This window comes from Manis pentadactyla, chromosome Y (genome assembly GCF_030020395.1).
Source record: "Manis pentadactyla isolate mManPen7 chromosome Y, mManPen7.hap1, whole genome shotgun sequence".
NCBI lineage: Eukaryota > Metazoa > Chordata > Mammalia > Pholidota > Manidae > Manis > Manis pentadactyla.
Genome location: NC_080039.1, coordinates 35847364 through 35867979, shown reverse-complemented (window position 1 = coordinate 35867979; position 20616 = coordinate 35847364). Strand labels below are relative to the sequence as shown.

General features: G+C 49.8%; 1 protein-coding gene across 3 annotated transcripts in view; it reads right to left on the bottom strand.

The window, feature by feature from the left end:
• LOC130682170 (dehydrogenase/reductase SDR family member on chromosome X-like) overlaps positions 1 to 20616 on the bottom strand; it is a 108319-nt gene that overhangs the window by 9720 nt on the left and 77983 nt on the right. For all 3 annotated transcript variants that reach the window (XM_057496323.1, XM_057496325.1, XM_057496324.1), the window contains 2 exons: positions 12347 to 12554; positions 1629 to 1836 (listed from right to left, as the gene is read on the bottom strand). In XM_057496323.1, the coding sequence (XP_057352306.1) occupies positions 1629 to 1836; positions 12347 to 12554 (416 nt within the window). The remainder of the gene's footprint in view (positions 1 to 1628; positions 1837 to 12346; positions 12555 to 20616) is intronic.

The following is a 20616-nucleotide window of genomic DNA, read 5'->3' as shown; positions in this document are numbered from 1 at the left end:
CATCAGGGCAGAGTCAGGGATGCTTAGAAAATCCAGTGCAATGGGGTGGCCTTGCTGGAGCATGACAGGGAATTCAGGACACCCAGGGCTCCCATCGGGATTTAAGGAGTGGCGATCGTGTTCATTCGGGGTCGGCAGACCCAGAAGGACTTGTGGATGTGCACGTCCAAGTTTAAACAAACACCAGGTGTATCAGGCCCTGCCAGCATCACCTGGATGGAGTCTGGGTGGGGCTGTAACAGGGGAAAAACACCAGAGGGGAGATTTCCCGACATGACACCTGCCCAGAAGCCAGCGATAGTAAACAACGAACGTACGCCACAATCCCTGGAGAGATGCCACAATAAAAAGATTTTACATCCTGTAAGTCATCTGTAAGACCCTCAATGACACGAAATAACAGGAGAAAATACATAACTTGAGGCAAAAGGCTAGTACCCCGAAAACACAGGAAGTTTGAGGGACCAGCACCTTTCCATAGATACGTGACCAGATGACACCGATACTTCATTCCAAGAAGCAACACAGATATGCAGTAAATGCAAATTTAAATGTGACCCTCTGTGGTGCAGAAACAAAACAGAACATCAGCAGCCAAGCGCTGAGGAGTTCTGGGCGGTAGATTTTAAACGTGCATCTTCTCTGGATAAACAATCTCCCTTTGAAGAGTTGGCCCTAGAGAATCATAGAAACACCCACGTGGACGGATCGGGAGATGGTGTCACGTCTGTGCCTCCAGCATTTCCGTCAGGAGTAAAAACAGAGGTGCTATTTATGGACCAAATCTGGTTACTTGGGGATTGAATATATGTCAGGGATTTTTTTTTTTTTTTTTTTAGCCTGTGTTACTGATGGAGAGGGCCCGGTGTTGATTTTTCTTCTTGTACTTTGGGGAAAACCAGACAATTACGTACATATACCAAAGAGGACGTCCAATAAAGAAATAGATACACCTCCTGGTGGGTCATGAGCCTTCACTGCGTTTGGACAGGAGCTAATTGGGAAGCAAGAACACAGAACCAAACCCAAGGTATCTAACGGGGTGTTTGGGGTGGGCTGTTGTTCCTCATTCCCAACTTGTGCCTAATTTGAGCTTTCTCTGGGGGCAGGCGCACCGCACCACAATGTTGTGAGCTGCTGGCCCTCGTCCCCTGTGTCACCAACCCCTTGCAATGGACCCCACATCTCTGCAAAGCCTGTGCCATCCTCCAGGGCACCGTGGGGAGTGGGCCGCTGGGGTTCCCCTTCCAACACCCAGGTAGCGGGAACACCTGGACTGTGGAAGCCCAACCCAGAGAATGTCTCTTCCTTGATGAAACCACATTCGTAAATCCATCAGCCTCTGATGCACCCACTCCCATCTCAACCAGGGCTTTGGTGGCGGCAGAAAGAGGTCATTACTGTGCTCAGCCTGGGATTTATTTTTTCTAGAAATAAACATGCAGAATGCAGATACGGAGATGGGCTTCTGGCCTCAGCTATCAGGGACCCTGGGGCGGGGGTCACTGCTCTGAGGCACACATCACCATCTCTGGAACCAGCCCAGCCCTTCTGTGGTCCCCACAGCAAATGGCAAGCAGGTGGCATGGAGGTGGCCATCGAGCAGCCGCGAATTGCAGGAGGCCTACCTTGAAAAGCCACCAGTGAAACAGCTTCTTGAGCAGCCGTGTGCCCCAGAAGAGATGCTTGTAGAGGTCCGTGTCGACCACGCCGGGGTCGGCTACGTTGGCGGTGACGTGGCTGCCCTGGGCCGCCAGCAGGTGCTGCAGCCGGTAGGTGAACAGGACGAGGGCCACCTTGCTCTGGGCGTAGGCGCCGTGCGGGGAGTACGAGGTGCTGTGGGTTTAGAGAGACATGCGTGCTGAATGAACGCGTCCAGCGGCACACACAGCTCCCAGACGGGACCCAGCCCACCCCCACCCACCACGGCTCTGTGGGACCTGGACACCCGCCCAGGTGAGGGACCCGGCTTCTCCCTCCAGTGTCCTGTCATGCTTCATTAGCCAACAGAGATTGAGCCCAAGATCCTGGGGCCCAGGAGAGGCACAGCCCCAGGCCCGCCACCCTCACGCTGGCCGTGTCCCCCCTGCAGGGCTTGGGAGGCAAACATCTTCTCCTACTGTCGCTGAGGTGCATCCTACCCTCATCGCAAGCCACACGAGGGATGGTCCAGCCATGTTTCTGCTGCAGGTAAAGTCCGCCTCTCCAACTGTGGATGGGACACCTACAGAGGCCCGTCGACTTCAATGTGTTCCTTGAGTTCGGACTTCCCGTGTGTTGCTGAATTTTTTTTTCCACCTTTGAATTTTTAATGCTCGGGGAAGAGGGGCGGATGTCTTCTGCTTGGATGCTGGATGCTTGGAAGCTTGTCTCTTGTCAAGTTTTGTTCACCTAACGTGAGATGATTTTATAGGGTACGTACGTCCTGAGAACCGGGTACCACGTCATCTGTCTTCATGTGACAGTCCCTTTCTGCCTCCTAGGAGCGCCTTTTGCATTCATGTATCTGATTCTGCTGCAGATTGCTCGGTACAATGTCCCCGGCACCCTAGGTACCCTGACACAGTCAAGCTCGAGGAGAGCTTTCTCACATGACAAGAAAATCCATCGTGCACCACAGCAACAGTCAAACACATCCAGGAATTCAGAAAGCGATCGTGCAACCATCGCATTAGATGCAGAAAAAACTCTGGCTGAACTTTGACGCCTCTTCCGGAGCAAGGCTCTTATGAAATCAGAAAAAACCATTGAGATCAATGAACTAAACTTGGATTGAATGATTGAAAAGAGGAAATGTTACCAAGGGAAACATTTAAAAAGAAAAATAAAATCAGGAAATGAGAGGCAGACTATTTAAATACAGAACACAGGACAGGCAGATGTCCAGAAGGAGAGCGCAATATTGGTTCTTGAAAGCCTCTCTCCTCTCAAACATTTCCGTGTTCCGTTAGCCATTGCACTAAACATTGAACATTTCCAGACAAGAAATGCAAAATGAGAAGGCCTCAGAGCACACCATAAAATGCAGAAAAGTAAAAATGTGAGAGGCCCTGTGGGTGAACAAATTCATGTGCTGATAAAACACACAAACCCAAGCAATCCTACAGCCCTATTCCCCTATAACACTGGTAAAAATTCAAAGAAATCAGCATTTCCGGTGCTGAAGAATATGAGGGTAGTCGGCCACACATCAAGAGGGAGGGTATGTGCCCGTGAGGCCGATGGATGCATCCTCTGATATCAGCCACACGACATGGATCTGAAATCTTTACCTCGGTGTCGATCTTTGAACTTAGCAGGATTTGAAATTTATCCTGAGCAAACAGTAAGAATTGGTTTTGAAAAGTCTCTTCTGCCTAGTCACTGAAAATGCTGAATGAGTAAGAAAAATTACAAGTGATTTAAATATCCACATTAGACGTACGGTCAGAAAAGGGCCAAAGGCCGACACAACACCCATTTTATATGATGTCTGCAGAATTTAGGGTTTAGTGACTGGTTTCCTTCTCCAAGCAGGGGAAATTTTGCTACTGTAGGATGCTGGGTGCAGGTGGGCCCGTCCCTGATGGAGGAGAGACAAATGTTTCCACAATCTTAGGGTCAGGGTGACTTCCCCTGCTCCCCGTTTAACTTAGAAGGTGAAAACTTAGCAGAGGTTCCAGCTCCGAAAGCTTGTGATAAGAGGGGCCCCTGTCTTCAGAGGACATATTTTTTGAAGGCTATTGGGTTTTAAAATTTTTAAACAGCAAAGTAGTATGCAGTCAGGCGTCGTAGTAAATACACAGAAACCCACCTTGGAGCTGTCATCAAGTTTTGAGGCTTATAAGGGTGTTAGCTTCACTTCCTATCAAAATGTTGCATCTGTATCCTTTACATTTCAATTCTGAGACATTCGTGACGTGTGTTAGAGCAGTTTTAGGTTCATGGCAAAGTGCAGAGGAAGGTACAGAGGTTCCCATGGACCCCCTAGCCCGTGACACACATGCATGGCCTCCCCCACGGTCAGCGTCCCTACCAGATGGGACACTCAGTACATAGATGAACCTACGTGAACATGTCATCACCCCCCAGAGTCCACAGTCCCCATTAGGGTCCCTCTGGGTCTTGAACGTTCTACCGGTTTGGACACACGTATAATGACATGAATCCGCCGTTAGGGCGCCACACGGAATATCTCACTGCCTGACACGTGCTCTGGGTTCCACCTGCCCGTCCCCGCCTCCCCCAGCCCTGGCCCCATAGTTGTGCCTTCTCAGCATGTCAGAGAGCTGGAATCACACAGTAGGTGCAATTTTTCCACTTTGTGATATGCGTTTAAGGCTCCTCCCTGTCTTTCTGTGGTTTGACAGCTTATTTCTTTTTAGCCCTGAGTAACACCCCATTGCCTGGACGGACCAGCTTTATTTATCCATCACCTGCTAAAGGGCCACCTGGTTGCTTCCTAGTTTTGGCAACAATGAATAAAGCTGCTGTGAACAGCCGCGTGCAGGTTGGCTGTGGACCTAAGCTTTCAGCTCCTCTGGGTAAACACCAAGGAGCGTGACTGCTGAGAGTGTGTTCGGTTTTGGAAGAAAACGCCAAACTGCGTTGCCAAGTGGCTGCGTGGTTTGCATTCCCACCAGCAAGGACAGGCGGTCCTGTGGGTCCACATCACGCCATTTCTAAATCACACACGTGACTCCTGCCTGTAGGTAAGTGACAAGCACAGGGACCCCCTCAGGGACTCAGTCCCACCCCCTGCCATTCGCTGGGCAGTCTCTTTTTTTCTCATCAAAATGTCCCCCAGGTGTGGTCATCCTGCACCTGTTTGTCAGGTCCAGGCCACATGCAAAAATCTGAGGTTTGGCCTGGTTTCCATCCGGTTTATCTTGAAGAACAGGACCCAGGCCCTCTGCCCTGGAGGTGAGTAGCATGAGGTCAGCAGAGGGTGAAACCAGATGGGCATGCCTGGGAGCCTGGGAGCATTTCCCCAAAGGACCCCAAACATACCTTTTTTTTGGAGAGAGCAATTCAGGCAACAGCACAGGGCAGTTCAAAGCTCAAATTCCCTCCCCTGATACAAGTCCTGACCCCCCACTATCATCAAGATTCTTGTTTTCAGCAAACTTCTCCTGCCTCGTCCCCACAGGGGAGGGTAAAAGGCTCCAGGAAAGAGGGAGCTATTAAGCGAAGGTACATAAACACTCGGCTTTCACTTTGGCATAGGGACACATCAACATCTCATGCAAGCATCTGATTCCAAATTACTAGGGTTGTTTGGGACAGAGCCATAAACATGCAAATTTCTTAAGAGTAAACGGATCAGTTATATAATTATGGTTTCGTATCGTAACACGGAGAGGAGACAATGAACATTTCTCTAAAAATACTATGTGGGAAAATGTTAACACATTTCTCAACGGGAGCAATTAGAAAAGATTTCAAGAGTACAGGTAATTTCAGGAGACATTCTCTGGTGGATTTGGGGATAAATATCCACACTCTACATGGAAAACAACCATAGCAAATACACGAGAGAGAAGGGATGCCCCACTGAAGACAATGAAGAGACTGTTTGGATGTTAATAGCAAAGACAGGCAGAAAAACAGAAGCACTAACTATTCTAGCTGTGTTAGAATAACAGGAGGTAAAGGAAATTCATGAACCGTCTGCCTAGCTTGGTTCTAAACGTGAGATTTTTAATTGGTTGCTTTTTACTAACCACTATGAAAAGGTAAAGCCAAAACCTTAGAAGACATCTTCATTTTCAATCAACAAAAACTTAATGTTTTAATACTTAAAGAACAATTCCAACATCAATCCAAAACAAAAATAGAGCAGTAATATGGTAGCTTTTTGTAGGGAAAGAAAACCTTTTCTCTTCAATTTTTGTGTTCTGTCCCGGAAGGCTGCAAATTAAACTGACGAAGGCCAGATTAACAGGGCAAAATCATGTAAATTTTTCAAAAGATTTTACACATATGAGTAGCTTTGTAGAAAACAACTGAATACCCTGAAGAGATCATTAGACTCTAGGGCATATATAGCATTTAATAAAGTTGTAAAAATATAACATATGTAAACAAATAGAAAATGAGGATTGTTTATTAAAATTTGTTTATGCAAACTCATCTCAGTGACAACGCTCCGCCTTCCCCATGGCCATACAATCTTCCAGAGACGGGAGTCACGGCCATCCTCATTTCTCGGTATTTCCTTTTTGTCAGAAAAGGGAACCTTTGGAAAGGCGTCTTTCTGAATCCGCTGGGCTCTCATGGCCTCCAGCTCCAAATAATCTTTATGCCAAAGTGGAGTATTTTGGAGTGGCATAATCTCATGCCCACCACTTTCTCTGCCTTGCAGACCTAAGAGAGATGAAGCATGGTATTTTGAATGCATTATGTGCATCTTCTGTGTAAGAAATCAGTCAATAAATACTCCAAGGGTTCTTGGTTAAAAATCTCGGAGGACATTACCCAGAGAAGGGACATCCCATCCTACATTGCAATGAGGTTGTTTCTGGTGGGAAGTGGACACTGGGTTTCTTGAAGCCTGTGTTCCACAAAACAGCCGGTGGTGTTTCCTAGACTGAGGTCAGTTGCACAGTGGAATTAGTCCGTGAGAGTCCCCTCCTGGCAGCGTGCCGGGAATGTAGCAGATCATTACCTTTCAGCTCAGCAAATGAGTTTTCCAAGTTCTCCTCAAAGAAATAATTACTAATACACATGGCTGTAAATGCATATCCACTCACTTCTATTTTAAAGAGATATCTATGGAAGGCTTACATTTTAACAGAGTATTGTTGGTGGGAGAATCTTTTTTCCTTCTACCCTTTTAGGTTCTGTGCCTGGAGCCTGCAAATCAAACTGAGAGTGGACACATTAACAACAGAAAAACCGATTTTGACTATGTTCATTGACACGAGTCCAAAAAAGGAAAATGTGGCTCAAGGAGGCAGTCAGGTCACTGAGGCTTACACACCATCTTAGGCTCAAGAAAGGAAAAGGGGTTGGGGGCTTCTAGGTGGGGTACATAAGTTATGGGGAAGTGAAGGGAGAAAATATATGGTGCATAAATATTACCTTATTAGGCAGATAAGAGTCTTTAGGGTGGCAAAAGTTGTCTCTGAGAGTAGCTCTCTTCCTGGTATGGACACACATTTACCAATGGAAAACTCCTTCATAAAGGCAAATTTTCTTTACAAAAAAAGGAAATTTATATTCTATTTTTAGACAATTCGGGGGAATGGAAGAGCTTTTCCTTCAGTGCTGCTGCTCAACTTCCTTCAGCTCAAAATAAGCCAGACACCAGAGATGCACATTTTGGGGTAGCAAACTTTGGTGCCCTTCAATAGGATCAGATGCATACATGAGGAGGACATTTTAAAGATAATATTTTCTCATTATTATAAAGCACATACATACTGGTTGTATAAAAAACAATTGCACATAAGTAAGCACTCCTCGGCCCGGGAGGTCCTTGTAACTTTGCAACCATGAGCAACCTCATCGGTCCTGAGGATGGGAGCCAGGACTGGGGGACTTGCAGGCTCTGAGCCCAAAGAGAAGAGACCGGATGAGCACACTTCCTTCTTTTCCCAGGGCGTCTAAGTAAACAGGCGTGTGCATTACGAGGAGAAGGTCCTATGATCATGAGGACAGGCTGTCCCAAGGAGAGGGACGGTGGGGGGTCTTCCCGAATGGTCACCCTCGGGGCTGGAACTGAGCTGGGGCACCATAAGACCCAAAGAGGACCCATAGGAGGCTGAGTGCACAGACAAGCCAGGGGGCTTGGTGGCTACTAGGGGCAGCCATGTCCCGACACCATGGGGCATCGTAACAGAGTGCCGGTTACGGTTCATCATACACACCGGCACGGCCAGGCTGTGGTGCCCAGCGGGTGGGTCAAACACAAGCCCCACTGTTGCCGGGAAGGTATTTTTTTAGAAGATGGGATACACTGAAATCGGTAGACTTGGAGTCCGGCAGAAGGCGTGCCATAACATGGGTGGGCCGTGTCCAATCAGTTGAAGGCCTTACAAAAATAGATTAACCTCCCCCCCATAAAAGGAATTTGGCCTCAAGACTGTGGTAGAGAAATTCTGCCTGAGTTACCCACCTTCAGGGTCAAGATGACAGCATCAACCCTTACACAAATCTCCAGCCTGCGCGGCAACCCTGTGGATTTTGGACGTGCCTGACCCTCCAGTCTTTGCAGCAATTCCTTAATTATACATATGATAATATATATATATATAATTTTTTAACTTAAATAATGTATCTTTTTTACCTGCTTCCCCCAAAATAAGACTTTCCTTTTTAACAAAGCTATCCATCGCTCCCAACTCTACGGATGGAAACAATTTTCAACAGGCTCTGCCCACCTTCTCGTGTGGGATTTACTCCCGTAGAGGGACAGTGTGGTTCAGTGCAGCTGAGCTGAGCAGACAAACCCTCTCATGTGTAACAGCCCACTTGGACTGGGGAACCCCGGATGATATTCTGATCCATGCCTTTACGAGAACGCTCATTTTCCAAGCCAGCAGATCCATCTTGGCAATTAACACTAACTACGGGCGGTGTTTACATCAGGCGCCCACCAAGCACCAAGTCTCTTCACCCAAGAAGGCAGTACGGTTAAAAACACAACTGGTTCTGCCATGATCTGTGGGGCTTGCTTACACTCCGGGGGGCCCGGCCCCACCCTGGGGCGCTCACTTACACAGCCGGGTTTTGTTCTGAGCACCTGCATTTCTAACAAACTCTCAAGAGATAACAGATGCTGCGGGTACGGTGGACCCCGCTGTGAAAAGCACCCTTCTCAACGGTCTCCTGCCCTTCGGATAAACATGTAGAAGAGACGATGGTAGATGTGAAAACCTGCTGTTTGATTTGATACAGGAAAATGTAAACAACGCAGGGCTCAGGGCTCATACCAGCTTCCTAAGGCCGTTGCTCCATTCACATCTCGGATGGCAGAATTTGGGGTGATAGCATAAAAGTTTCATTTTAGAAAAAGCAAGCTATGTACGCACGTGGTTATGCAATCTCTCTTGCATTTAACTGTATATACACACATATGTATTTCTACAGTTTGCAAGCACTTCTCTTTAAACACATTTATGTGTAAAGGAAAACAGGGTAACATATTCAGGAGGGGAACACCCGAGCCCACACATGCACGCTCACCTTACGAGACATGATTTTCACCTGCTCCTTGGGGATGCCCCATAAAGGCAGGTGGGCTTTGGGAACCATTGGCTGACCATATAGTCTGTGCACACAGGGAGCCTGGACCCACACGGATGAGGGAAGCCACCCCTATCCCCCAGGGTGCCCCGTGGCAGGAAAGTTCAAGCCTGGGAGTTAACATGCAGGGCGGTGAGCCCAGGGAGGAGAGAAGCAGGTTCGCGCTGCCGAATCCTCGAGGCAGAATTAGCAGCTCTCCAGAGTAAATGTCACCGACTTCTCTACCTGGGTATTTGTCCACCTGACGGAAACCACTGGGTTTGCCAAAGGGCTGAACACATTCTCCGAGCTAAGAAACAGAGAGAACTCAGAAATGCCAGGGTGTGAAAGAAGCCTGCTCGGCCCCTCCGCTCCTACCGGCAGGGCCCAGGGCAGCAAGTATACCCATAAGGTGGTCCCAGCACGGCTCAGGGACCACGGAGCTGGTCCTCCATGGGCCCCACAACCTAGGCGGCCTTTTACTGCCCAGGCACCAGATATAGGGACCCGCACACTGGGGGCTGACACCCAGAGGAACCACTGTCTCTCAGTGCCAGAGACCAGATGTGTCAAGTCCAGGCGGGGCTCTGAGGTCCAGGTGGACAGGGCTGTGCTCCCTCCACAGGCTCCAGGGGAGGCTCCTTCCTGCCTCTGCTAGCTTCTGGGGGCTCCAGGTGGCCCTGGGTGTGTGGCTGCCTCCCTCTGTCTCCATGTGGCTTCTCCTGTGTCTGGATATCTCCTCTCCTGTCTCTTAGAAGGACAAACGCCACTGGATTTAGGGCCACCCTCATCCAGGATGACCTCATCTCAGATCCTGCACTTACTCTCATTTGCAAAGACCCTGTTTCCAAAGAAGGCCCCATTTATAGGTTCCAGGGGTTCAGAGATCCCCATACCTTTTAAGTGTGGAATAATGAGATAGGAATGATGTTGCAAAGGCTCTCTTTAATCTATGTTTTTACAGGAGCCAATCCTTTCTCCTATAACTCGCATAAAACTGTAGATTTCTGTCCTCTTCCCTGGGGGACATGAGGTTACAGTCTCACGATGTACATGAGAATGCTTTGTAAGGCATGACCTGTTGTCTAAGGGGATGATGTCACTCGCACTGGGGGTTATTGTGGATCGACCTCCTGCAATGATGGCTTCAGTCTGAGATGGCTCTGATGGCTGGCGTGAACCTAGATGGGGCGTTGAGACTGTCAAGTGGCAGGAAGCCTGTCACCAAAGGGAGCTGAGGATGGCTGCTGATCATCCTATGTTGTTGAGTGTAAGTAACTGCTCGGCCCTAGATGTTCTGGGGTGTCCCCCACGCCTCCTCTCTGCAGAGCAGCCAGCTATGCCGAGACCCCTCCCTTCCTCCAGGACCCCAATTAGCTGCAGGCATCTGCCCTACTGCAGGCAGCCCCTAGCTGAGTGGGTGTGGCCCCAAGCCCACCCGGCCCAGCCCCACAGCTGGGCTTTGGGAAGCCAATGGCGGCCTGGCTGTCCTGCTGATGGCCTTGAGGAATGGCCGGCCAGGCAGCAGGGGAAGAAGGCTCGGGGGCTGGGCAGAGCTGTGTGGGTGGAAGGAGCCAGGGAACGGGCCCCAGTCCTTCCTCTGGCTGTGGCCACACATGGGGCAATAACCAAAGGTGCCCCAGGCTAAGGCCACAGAAACACGCCAAGGACATGCATGCACATGCCCACATGGACACAGATACTTATGCTCACATGAGTGCACACATCCACATGCACCCACACTCCACCGTGCACACACATGTGTACATGGCAAATGTTCATAGGTGAGCACACGCTCCCAGGGGTATGGGCACAAACTCAGTAACTTATACACCCATGTCTGTGTGCAGACTTGGGAATAAATGTGCGAGCATGTGCCAGCACACATGTACATGCACAGGCTCCTGTGGCCCTGTACATCCTGCATGCACAGGCACACTCCCACATGTGCACATCACACATCACACACACTCCCCATGTTCCCAGATGCACAGGTATAGGCTACCACGCACATTCACAGATGCACATGCACACACATGCACACAGGCTTGAGGATGTGGGGCAACAGCACCCACCCTGCTCCAAATCCCACAGCCTGGTCCCAGAGGGCAAGCAAGGCCATCCAAGCACCCGGGTAGTCCGAAACGTCACGTCAATGCCATGCGCACACACACACACACACACACACACACAGTCAATGTCATGCACACACACACACAGAAACAGAAACATGCACCCAGACACACACAGGGACAACTGCATCCCTAGGGAAGAGATGGCTGGAAGCGAGAACAGCGCCCACAGATGAGAATACAGCACACAGCACAGTGCCCGGAGTCTCCCCAGATGCCCCATACAGACTTCACGGGCTGCATTTGCAGTTGGGTGGAAAGGACAACCTTTGAACATTTCTGATATCTTTTGCTCTCCCCAACGTGTGTTTGTTTCTCTTCTGTTCCTCTCAAATAAAAAGAAAAAAATAACATCACACAGCTAAGGTGCCGGAGGACAAGATGCAAGTGGTTGACGGCGTTGGACGTTAAGCGGGCTGACTGGGGGGGTTTCAGAATATATATGAACATCCTGTCATTATGCTGCATGCCTGAAGCTAACGTAAGGGTACCTGTCAGTCATACCTCAGTACAAAAACGCTTCAAAACTAGGCGCTTCAGGATGCATTAAAACAAACACGACGGAAGCTTTGCATAGGGTGAATCACTGATTCTAGCAACACCACTAACTCCACATTCATGAAATTTTTCTGTTCTGTAGGCATATTTCCTTGGCTGGGATTACGGCTCCATCAACCATTGCCACATTTTAGGAAGATATTTTTAAGAAGACATAAGCGTCAGTTCCATCATGCGTAAAATGAGGAGAATAATGGTATTTTAAGAGTATTGCTGCCACGTATTCATGGCCTGATGTGGATCTAGTGTTACGTGTGTGGCTACAAAATACTAAATAGTGAGTCGGTGTTGGTTATTACCGTTATTCCTACAAGGCAGGCTTGTAAAATGAAAGTGGTTGGCGACAACCACCCACAACATCCTGTGTGGGTGCTGTGCCCGGCGCACGCCTGTGACCCGTGACCCTGAGCATCCTGCACGCGGCCAGGCCCAGCGGAACCCGCACCCACCTGCCCTGGAGGTCGTCCAAGTTCAGCTCGCCGACGTAATGCGTGGCCGATGATACTGTCACCACTCTGGCGCAGCGCCCGGGGGAGCCCGATGCTTTCAGGGTGTCCAGGAGGAGGTGGGTGAGCAGGAAGTGTCCCAGGTAGTTCAGGCCGAAGTGCTCCTCAAACCCGTCCTTGGTTGTCCTCTGAGGGACCATCATCACTCCCGCTGGGGACAAAGGGGAGTCCAGGGAGAGTCAGATGGGACAGCAGCGGTGTTTCACAGACGGGTCCTGGGGCATGAAAGCAGACCCAGTGCCGGGGGGGCACGTTCTGGTCCTGAAGGCCCCACCACCTCCCTGGGCCGCAGGGTTCTGCTGTGTGTCTGGCGAGGACCAGGCTTTGTGCCTGGTGGGGAAGCTCTCAGGGCTGAGGACCTGGTGGGGATGTGCTGGGACCTGGTGTCTGGTTGGATGTACCGGGGCCGTGTGCCTGGCGGGGAGGTACTAGGCTTTGTGCCTGGCGGGGATGCACAGGAGGCTAACAAGACCCCTCCCTGCTCTTGAACTCTGTCCCTCTGTATCTGGAACTTGAGTAACAGTGACAACACGGCAGCACTCAGTCACAAGGCACCCCAGAAACAAATTATTTCCTGAAGGTTCCCTGGGGGAAAGCCTGACCCAGTGGTTGCTGCTGGCCGTCCCCACCACAGACACTCATCAAGCCGGTGGCCGCTTCATGACACCTTCATGAAAGCACGTTCTGTGTCCCATGCATCCTGCCTCCCAGCAGCTTGGACCTGTCCCGACATCCTTTCCGTGGAGTCTGGCTCACAGATGACCTGTGTCGGACACATGGCTGGGCCACCTGGTTCCATCTCCTGGAACCGGCCAGTGTGCTGGGATGTGTATGTGTCCACAGACGTGTATATACTGGCATGCCTATGGCCTTGCACATGTGTGTATGTTTTTTATATAACCCTGTATGTGTTTGTACATTATTATAGATTTCTTTATATATGTGTGTATATATGTGTGTATATGTGACATGATTTGTGTTTATGAGCATGAGGTTGTCTGTGTGTATATATACACACACACACACATTAAATCACATATATATATTATGTCTTTGTATGCATATGTGTTTGCAAATGTCCATGAATGTACACATGCATTTTCTGCTGCATAGACAGTATAGGCATGTCTGAGTTTGCAATGTAAGTGCATCAGCATGTACATTTGCATATGTGGTTTCATTTGCATATGATATGTGCATATGCATTTGTGTATATGAATGTGCTTTTAAGTGTAGAACAGAGGTATTTGCATGTGCATAACTGTCCTATTTGTACATCTGCAGATGGATTTATGTGTAAGGCATGCATATGTATTTCCACTGCCATGTATTTGCACGTATGTGTGCATATTTGAATTTTCAAGTGAATTTGCATGCGTGATTTTAGGCACATATGCTCACACATAGTCATACGTTTATGTGCATTTTATATGGGTGCACAGATATCTATTTGTATTTGTGTGTGTGTATGTGATGTGCACGCATGCATGTCTACGTGGGATGCTCCACACCTTTGGGCATGGGTAACCATGTATGGACGTGCATGTGTAGACGGTTCCTCCAGCTGGGTGGTGAGGTCCTTCCCTGGACACACAGGCTGTGCTGTGCGCCCATCACACCCGGGTCCATGCACAATGTGGTCACAGTGCCTACACAGCCCCAATCCCCAAGGCAGGTTTACCATTTCTGGGGTTCCCGGAACAAAGGGAATACGGTTTGCACAGCATGATGTAGTGTTTGGGTGTAGCAGGTCAAATTGATGTTTAAAAAATATAGTCGGATGAGGCTTGCTGCTATTTTCCCAGAGACCAGCGGAAGACGGCCCAGCAGAGGTGGAGAGAAGACAGGTGAGGTCCAAGCCCATGTCCTTCACTGACATGCTTGGTGGCCAATACTCAGCGCACCTTACCTCCCCCCTCATTAGCAGCTTCCTCAAGAAACCTCCACGATGGTAAAGCTGCATGCCCCACCCCCAAGCTGAAAATCATACACCACGAGCGTGAGCAGAGGAAGGACCAATATAAGTGAAGGAAATAAGCTGCGTGTACCTCGTACATGCTATGTAATGGGTACTTAAATATACCTACAGGCGCAAAAATGCAGCTAACAAAACATTTCCATAGGGCTCACCAGGGCCCACTTTAGAAATCATCTGCAAAGACTTGGAAATCGGTGGCTCCACGTGATGTGAAGGTTGACTTTACACAAAATGTGCTGCCATTTTCTTATTTAGTGCAATGGAGCTCGATATACAGAGCTCATGTCATGCTGAAAGTATTATAAATCCCCAGTTGGGGAGCCCTTGATGACCTCATCACGAACACTCAGGTTCTACGGCTGGTTGGGAGGGACCCCACGCTCGAGGCACTCAGAACAAGCCCTCATTCTTTTGACACACGTTTTCCTCAAGAGATAGAGTCTCTGTGCCATCCCTCGCATCTTGGTTGCCTCACTAGCTTTCCTGTAATGAGCAGAAGGAGTGCAGTCGACACGTTGTGTGACTTCCAAGGCTGGGTCAGAAAGGACCGTGTAGCCCCCGCCTCGTTCTCTGGAATGCTTCTCTAGGGAACAGTCGTTTAAGGAGACCGGTGGTCCCAGAATCACCATTTTGGAGAGATTACTTGTAGATCCTCAGGTCAAGCGTCCCAGCTGGGCACAGGCGGTGGGCAGTGCCCACCACAGGACGGAGCCACCCTGGATGTCCGCCCCAGGTTGAGCCATCAGAGAATAGTATTCCTGGGGGCAAGCTGTGAAGTCTTGGCACTAGAACTGTGCCAAATTCCTGTGCCCCCAAAGGGCAGGCAAAATGAAATGGTCATTTTGAGCTGCTAGGATTGGGGGTGGTTTGTTACACGGCAGTAGTCGCTGGGGTATTAATTGAGCATGCTTAGGTGACAAAATCCGAGTTAGAGAGCCCGTCTCATAGAACAAAGTAGCAGCCATTGCACACAGCCACCCACGAGTCCAAATTCATTGGGAAAATGCCCTATGAAATGCAGTAGGGGTGCTGAAGGGGATGGGGGGATCAACGGGGATCCCTGTGAATTTGGGGTGCTAGCCTGTGGTGAGTCCCTAGGGCTTGAGCCTGGTTAGCTGAGGATAATCTGTTACCTAAGGAATGATGTTTGCTAATCATCCCTTCTTCATAATGTATTTCGACTTTATGTTGGGAGCAGAGAAAAGAGCCAGGAGACCCCGGTCAGCCCAAGTGTGGTGCAGCTGGACAGACCTCAGGTTTCATGCATTAACAAACAGCTGGACTTACTGTGTTGTTTTTTTGCTAGAACACCATTGGTGAGGTCAACAGGGACAGGAGCTGAAGGACACCACCTAAGGCTTAATTATTCGATATTAAATCTCCCCAAGGCTTAAAATATTCCATTCATTCCATTTCTATTACATATCTCCTACTGATAATGTGCGTGAGTAAATGGGAACCAACTGTTTAGCCGGGGAAATGCCAGCATAATGTTTGCCTGATCGAAGCTCTGGCGACCGATCACGGCACAAACTCACCAACCCGAACTGCAATGTTTATGCTCTGGGCAAAGACTAAGTTCAAGGTTACTCAGGAGATCACACAAGGTTCTCTGGGCCAATTCTCTGTGTAAACAGCAGCCCTGGGAAAAGCACGTTTTTACAACAGCAGTGAGAACACTGGCACCATGCACGCAGCTGGTCACCTCCCGGGCTCTGGAAGCGTCTGATCCGTTCTGGGGCTCACGCAGCGGGGAAGATGTTGGGGGGGGGCATGTGGGCATCGTGGAGGCTGGACCAAGAGCTCTCTGGGGTCCCTGCACATTCCTACCCTATTATAATGTGAGATGCTGGGAATAATGACCATCATTTCTATTCTAAAGCAAAATGTCCTGGAGCCCTCCCTGGGTAGCACAGTGACTCAGACGATGATCTTTATCGAACACATATGTGCTGAGGGAGAAATTGCAATTGCTCACCAACATAGCTGTGTTTGTGTTTTCTAAATGGAGAAGGTGATAGTGTGGTCACATCCAGGTTTCAGAGATCTTAACATCTCCCTGTGCCAACGGAAATGTAGAAGGAACCATAAAAATATCTGCTCACTCATCTGTGCGTCTGATGGGTGAATGACACACTCAGAAACCCATGTTATTCCTTATAGAGCAAACAAAGGTGTGTCCTAATCAGGGGGGATGAGGGAGAGTTCTCTGCCTTGCAGGGGAAGGGAAAACGGTGGGGATGAAGGGCGCAGAGATAGCGAGAGGCATCAAGAAGGGGGGAGAGAGAGAGAGACAAGGAGACCACATTCTAGTGGCATTAAATTGCTACATGATGGCTTAACTCCAGAACACAAGGAACATTTTAGGGGACTCACGTGCACATTCCACCATTAGTCCAAGGACCGGCCGCTAGATCTACTTTCAAAGTCTGTGTCCCCTGCACAGCTTTTTAATCTGTTGACTTTGGCACTAAGGGGAACTTAGAGAATGCAAAACCGAAGCTGTCTGGAAGCTGTCCTGAAACCGTGGTAATCGGGGAGGAAATACAGATATGACACATGAGGCGGGACAACAGACCACCCTGAAACAGCCCTGAGGGCTCTAAAACCACCTGTACAAAAGGAACAGACAACGAGTGGTCCACGGGTTGTAAGGAGGGATGTCTGGAAAAATCTAGAGATCCGTGCACATCTGTGATTCAAAGCAAGACTGGGGGTGGTATTGAACCCACACGCTCATAAGCACAGAAGGACACGGGCAATGGGGTCAAGTGTTTACAGAGGAGAGAACCCAGCCACCCCGGGGGACAATCAGGAAGTCAAATCTGAAGGAGCAAATGTGTGTGTCGAAAATAATCCTTAAATGAGCGAATACAGCGACGGAAACGCTGGAGGGGGCATCATGCAGTTGGGCACCCGGTTCCATATTCCCGACAGTTCCTTCCCAGGACAACTTTCTCACCATCCTCAGGCAGGGTAAACTCACATCAGTCACCCCCAACCCCGTGAAGACAGCAATAAGGGCATCCTTTATGGTGTATGCTTCTTAAATTGCAAACTACCAATCCCTGGCTCAAGGTACCTGCCTGTGGGACCTGCCGTTGAACAGTCGTGGAAATTTAGGGCCAGGTGATTTTAAATGCCCAACTCTGAAGAGCTCCTGGGTCCAATGTTTCCAAAGCGTTAGAAAAATGGGAAAACCACTGTGTTTCTGAACCACTTTCCGGAAGCTCCAAAGGTGTGTTTGGGAGAATGGAAATAGTAGTAGTAGGAGAAGCAGTCCCTCCACCTGCAGCCCAGGTCTCCGGCAGGTTGGGGTCAGAGTAACTCAGGTCACACAGCACCGCCAGCACCCATCCCCAGAGGGATACCCCCAACTGTGTCCTGTTACAGGGAGACCCGTCACACAGCAGAAAACTGGTCCATCTGGGAGAGGAAAACATTGGAAAACAAACCACGCGTTGATGCTAAGTGGTCTATCCATCGTCAGAGCCCATCATCCATTGGAAAGGCACGCACAGCGACCCACCAGTTCCCACGTTCCTAGAAGGGAGCTCAGATGGAAAGCGTTTTCATCTCCTCGGTGCTCTGTGCTGATTTGTTGAATGAATTAATGAATGATGAAGACCTCTACCAAAATCTAGGGTCAGTAGGTATCTGACCAGCTGAGCCCCTTTCTTATTTCTCAGGGTCCCCAGGGCTATCTTTACTTTTTTCACAGGAAACATAATTTTTAGTCATTCTTGATCTTGGGAGATCCATCCGTGTAACTTATGAGAAATTGTACAGAGATGAAGACATCGATCCTGGGCAGTCATCAGGAATCTGTCCGTGTTCAGACACGGGGATGGGAAGGGAGCCTGATAAAATGCTGATGGGAATCAGCGATAGATCCTGAGCCAGCTCCGTGGGAGCTCGTCTCTTGGTAATTCGTATGTTTGATAAATCATCATCGCTGCTCATGAGCTTAAGACAGCCAGCAAGAGGCGGTCTGGTTCTATTTTCAGCACACCGGCAAATGCAGAAATATTTAATGTCTGAAATACTTAACATGTGCAAACTCTTGATGGCTCTTATCTTTAAGGATAAAAAGAGAAAAGAAAGCAGAAAGCCCAGCTTTCACCAGTCCTTCCAGGTCCCCCTGGTGGAGCAGAGATGGGGCCGTTTGGAAAATCAGACTTAATACACAGCAGTGCGTCACCCAAGTCCTTTCAACCGATCATGTTGGTGGGGAGGCGTTAATATCCAGGAGCGGGTCCTGGGCAAATAATTTCGGGGAACTCTGCAGACCCTTGTGGATACAAACACTACCATCACCAGGGTCCCTTCTGCAAAGTCCTGTAGTTGGGAAACCTGTGGGCGTGTGTTGACATCCAGGACCTGCCAAACATACTTGACTTCAAAAGGCTCACAGCTCCCAGTGAGGATGAATCCTCGTGCATAAAACAAGATGTGAAGCAAATGAGAAAAAGCCTTTACTTCCTCTAAGTCATGGTGAGTCCGACCCGAGCCCCCAGCACCCCACATGGGTGCTGAGTCAACTCAGTGCTGGCTGCAGACTCCTGGCCATGCCCCGGCCCGAGGGCCACTTGTCCCAGCAGCCTTCCCTCCGCCCTGCGCAGGTACCACGGGACACTCCTCCCTGACCTCCAGGAGTTGTATGGTTCTGCGGCACCTCCAGGGGACCAAGAAAGACCCCATTTCTGCCACCTAGCACGCATCTATCAGGAGGCTTTCCTGGCCAGACACTATGGAGAGCGCGCAGTGGGCACCCATCATGGGCACAAATGTAACCTCTAGCCTACACGCTTTCCTGGAAGCTTCTGTCTGAACCCACAGAAGCCGTTACCTCCAAGTCCTGCACAACAGGCGTCCTCCAACAGGGGCCCCAGATGAAGTACTGCATAGAACAGGCCTCAGTGGGCCACTAAATCGTCCACGGAACCAAGAGCTGACGCAGCCCAGCCAACTTCTTGCAAGATGCAGAGCTCCGCAGAGCTCAGAGCATCATTTCAGGACATCATCCCACAGATGGGGTCCCATTCCCGACTCCTGGAAATGGCACTTGGAGGAACACTGGCTGGGAAATGCCATGGAGGGGCTCAGACGTACGGTGCAATCTTCATATTTTACACGACGTGTGGTCACCCTGCAGGCGGCCTGTTCTAGGGTGGGGCGTGTCACTCAACGGTGATTTGTTTAATGCTGGTCTACTTTGCTACAGTGATTTCCATGAGGTCAGGGACTCCTGTTTATCACTGTATTTCTCCTGCCTGAGTGACAGCGCATACACAAGGCAGGTGTGGTGAGCTGAGGAAGGACCCCGTAAAGATGTCTACGTGCTAGTCCCCATGCGGTAGATGGAGCAATGACCCCAAAGGTGTGCATGTCCTAATCCCTGAGGGGTGGACAAAATAATAGTCCCTGGAGACATCCAGGCCCTCACCCCCATTTGGCGGACAGAATAATGCCCCCAAAGATACCTACGTCCTCATCCTGGGTGTGGACAGAATAATGTCCCAAAGATGTCAACATCCTGACTTCCAGACCTTGCAAATATGCAACCTTGCATGGCAAAAAGGGACCTTGCAGATGTGATTGCATTAAGGATCCTGAGATGGGAGATGGTCCTGATGGCCCGGCTGGGCTCAGCGTCCTCACAAGGTCCTCACAAGAGGGAAGGGAGGGTCCGAATCAAAGAAGGAGAGAAGAGAAGCAAAGGTCAGAAAGGGCGAGTGTTGGGCAGGTACGTCACTGGCCTTGAAGACAGGGGAGGGGACCATGAGCCAAGGAATACACCGGCCTCTGGAAGCAGGAAGTGGCAAAGAAATTCAAGGAAAATCAAGAGAAATCAACTGAGTGTGCCCTGGAGCCTTGTCAGCTGAGGGCTTGGCAGCTCTGCACGGGTCGTGTGTCCGGAGATGCCCCTGGGCCACTGGGCAGGCTGGCAGCTGCCGAGCACAGATGCAAGGTCTACATGGAGGAGGACGCCCGGGTGGAAGCAAAGCCAACCATCTGCGGGGTACATAAGGAGGGTCCTCCACAATCCTCCCTACGTCCAAAGTCAACTGGGTCCTGGGCTCTGGACAAATGCCATCTTCCTGAGACCCACACATGCCTGGTTGAGAGTCTGCAGAGATAAAGAACAATGGGCCTTCAGAGGACCCCTGGAGTCATCTCAAAGGCCAGGGGTGGAGGGTGACTTCTGGAGGGACACCGGTGAGTCGGCTGCTGG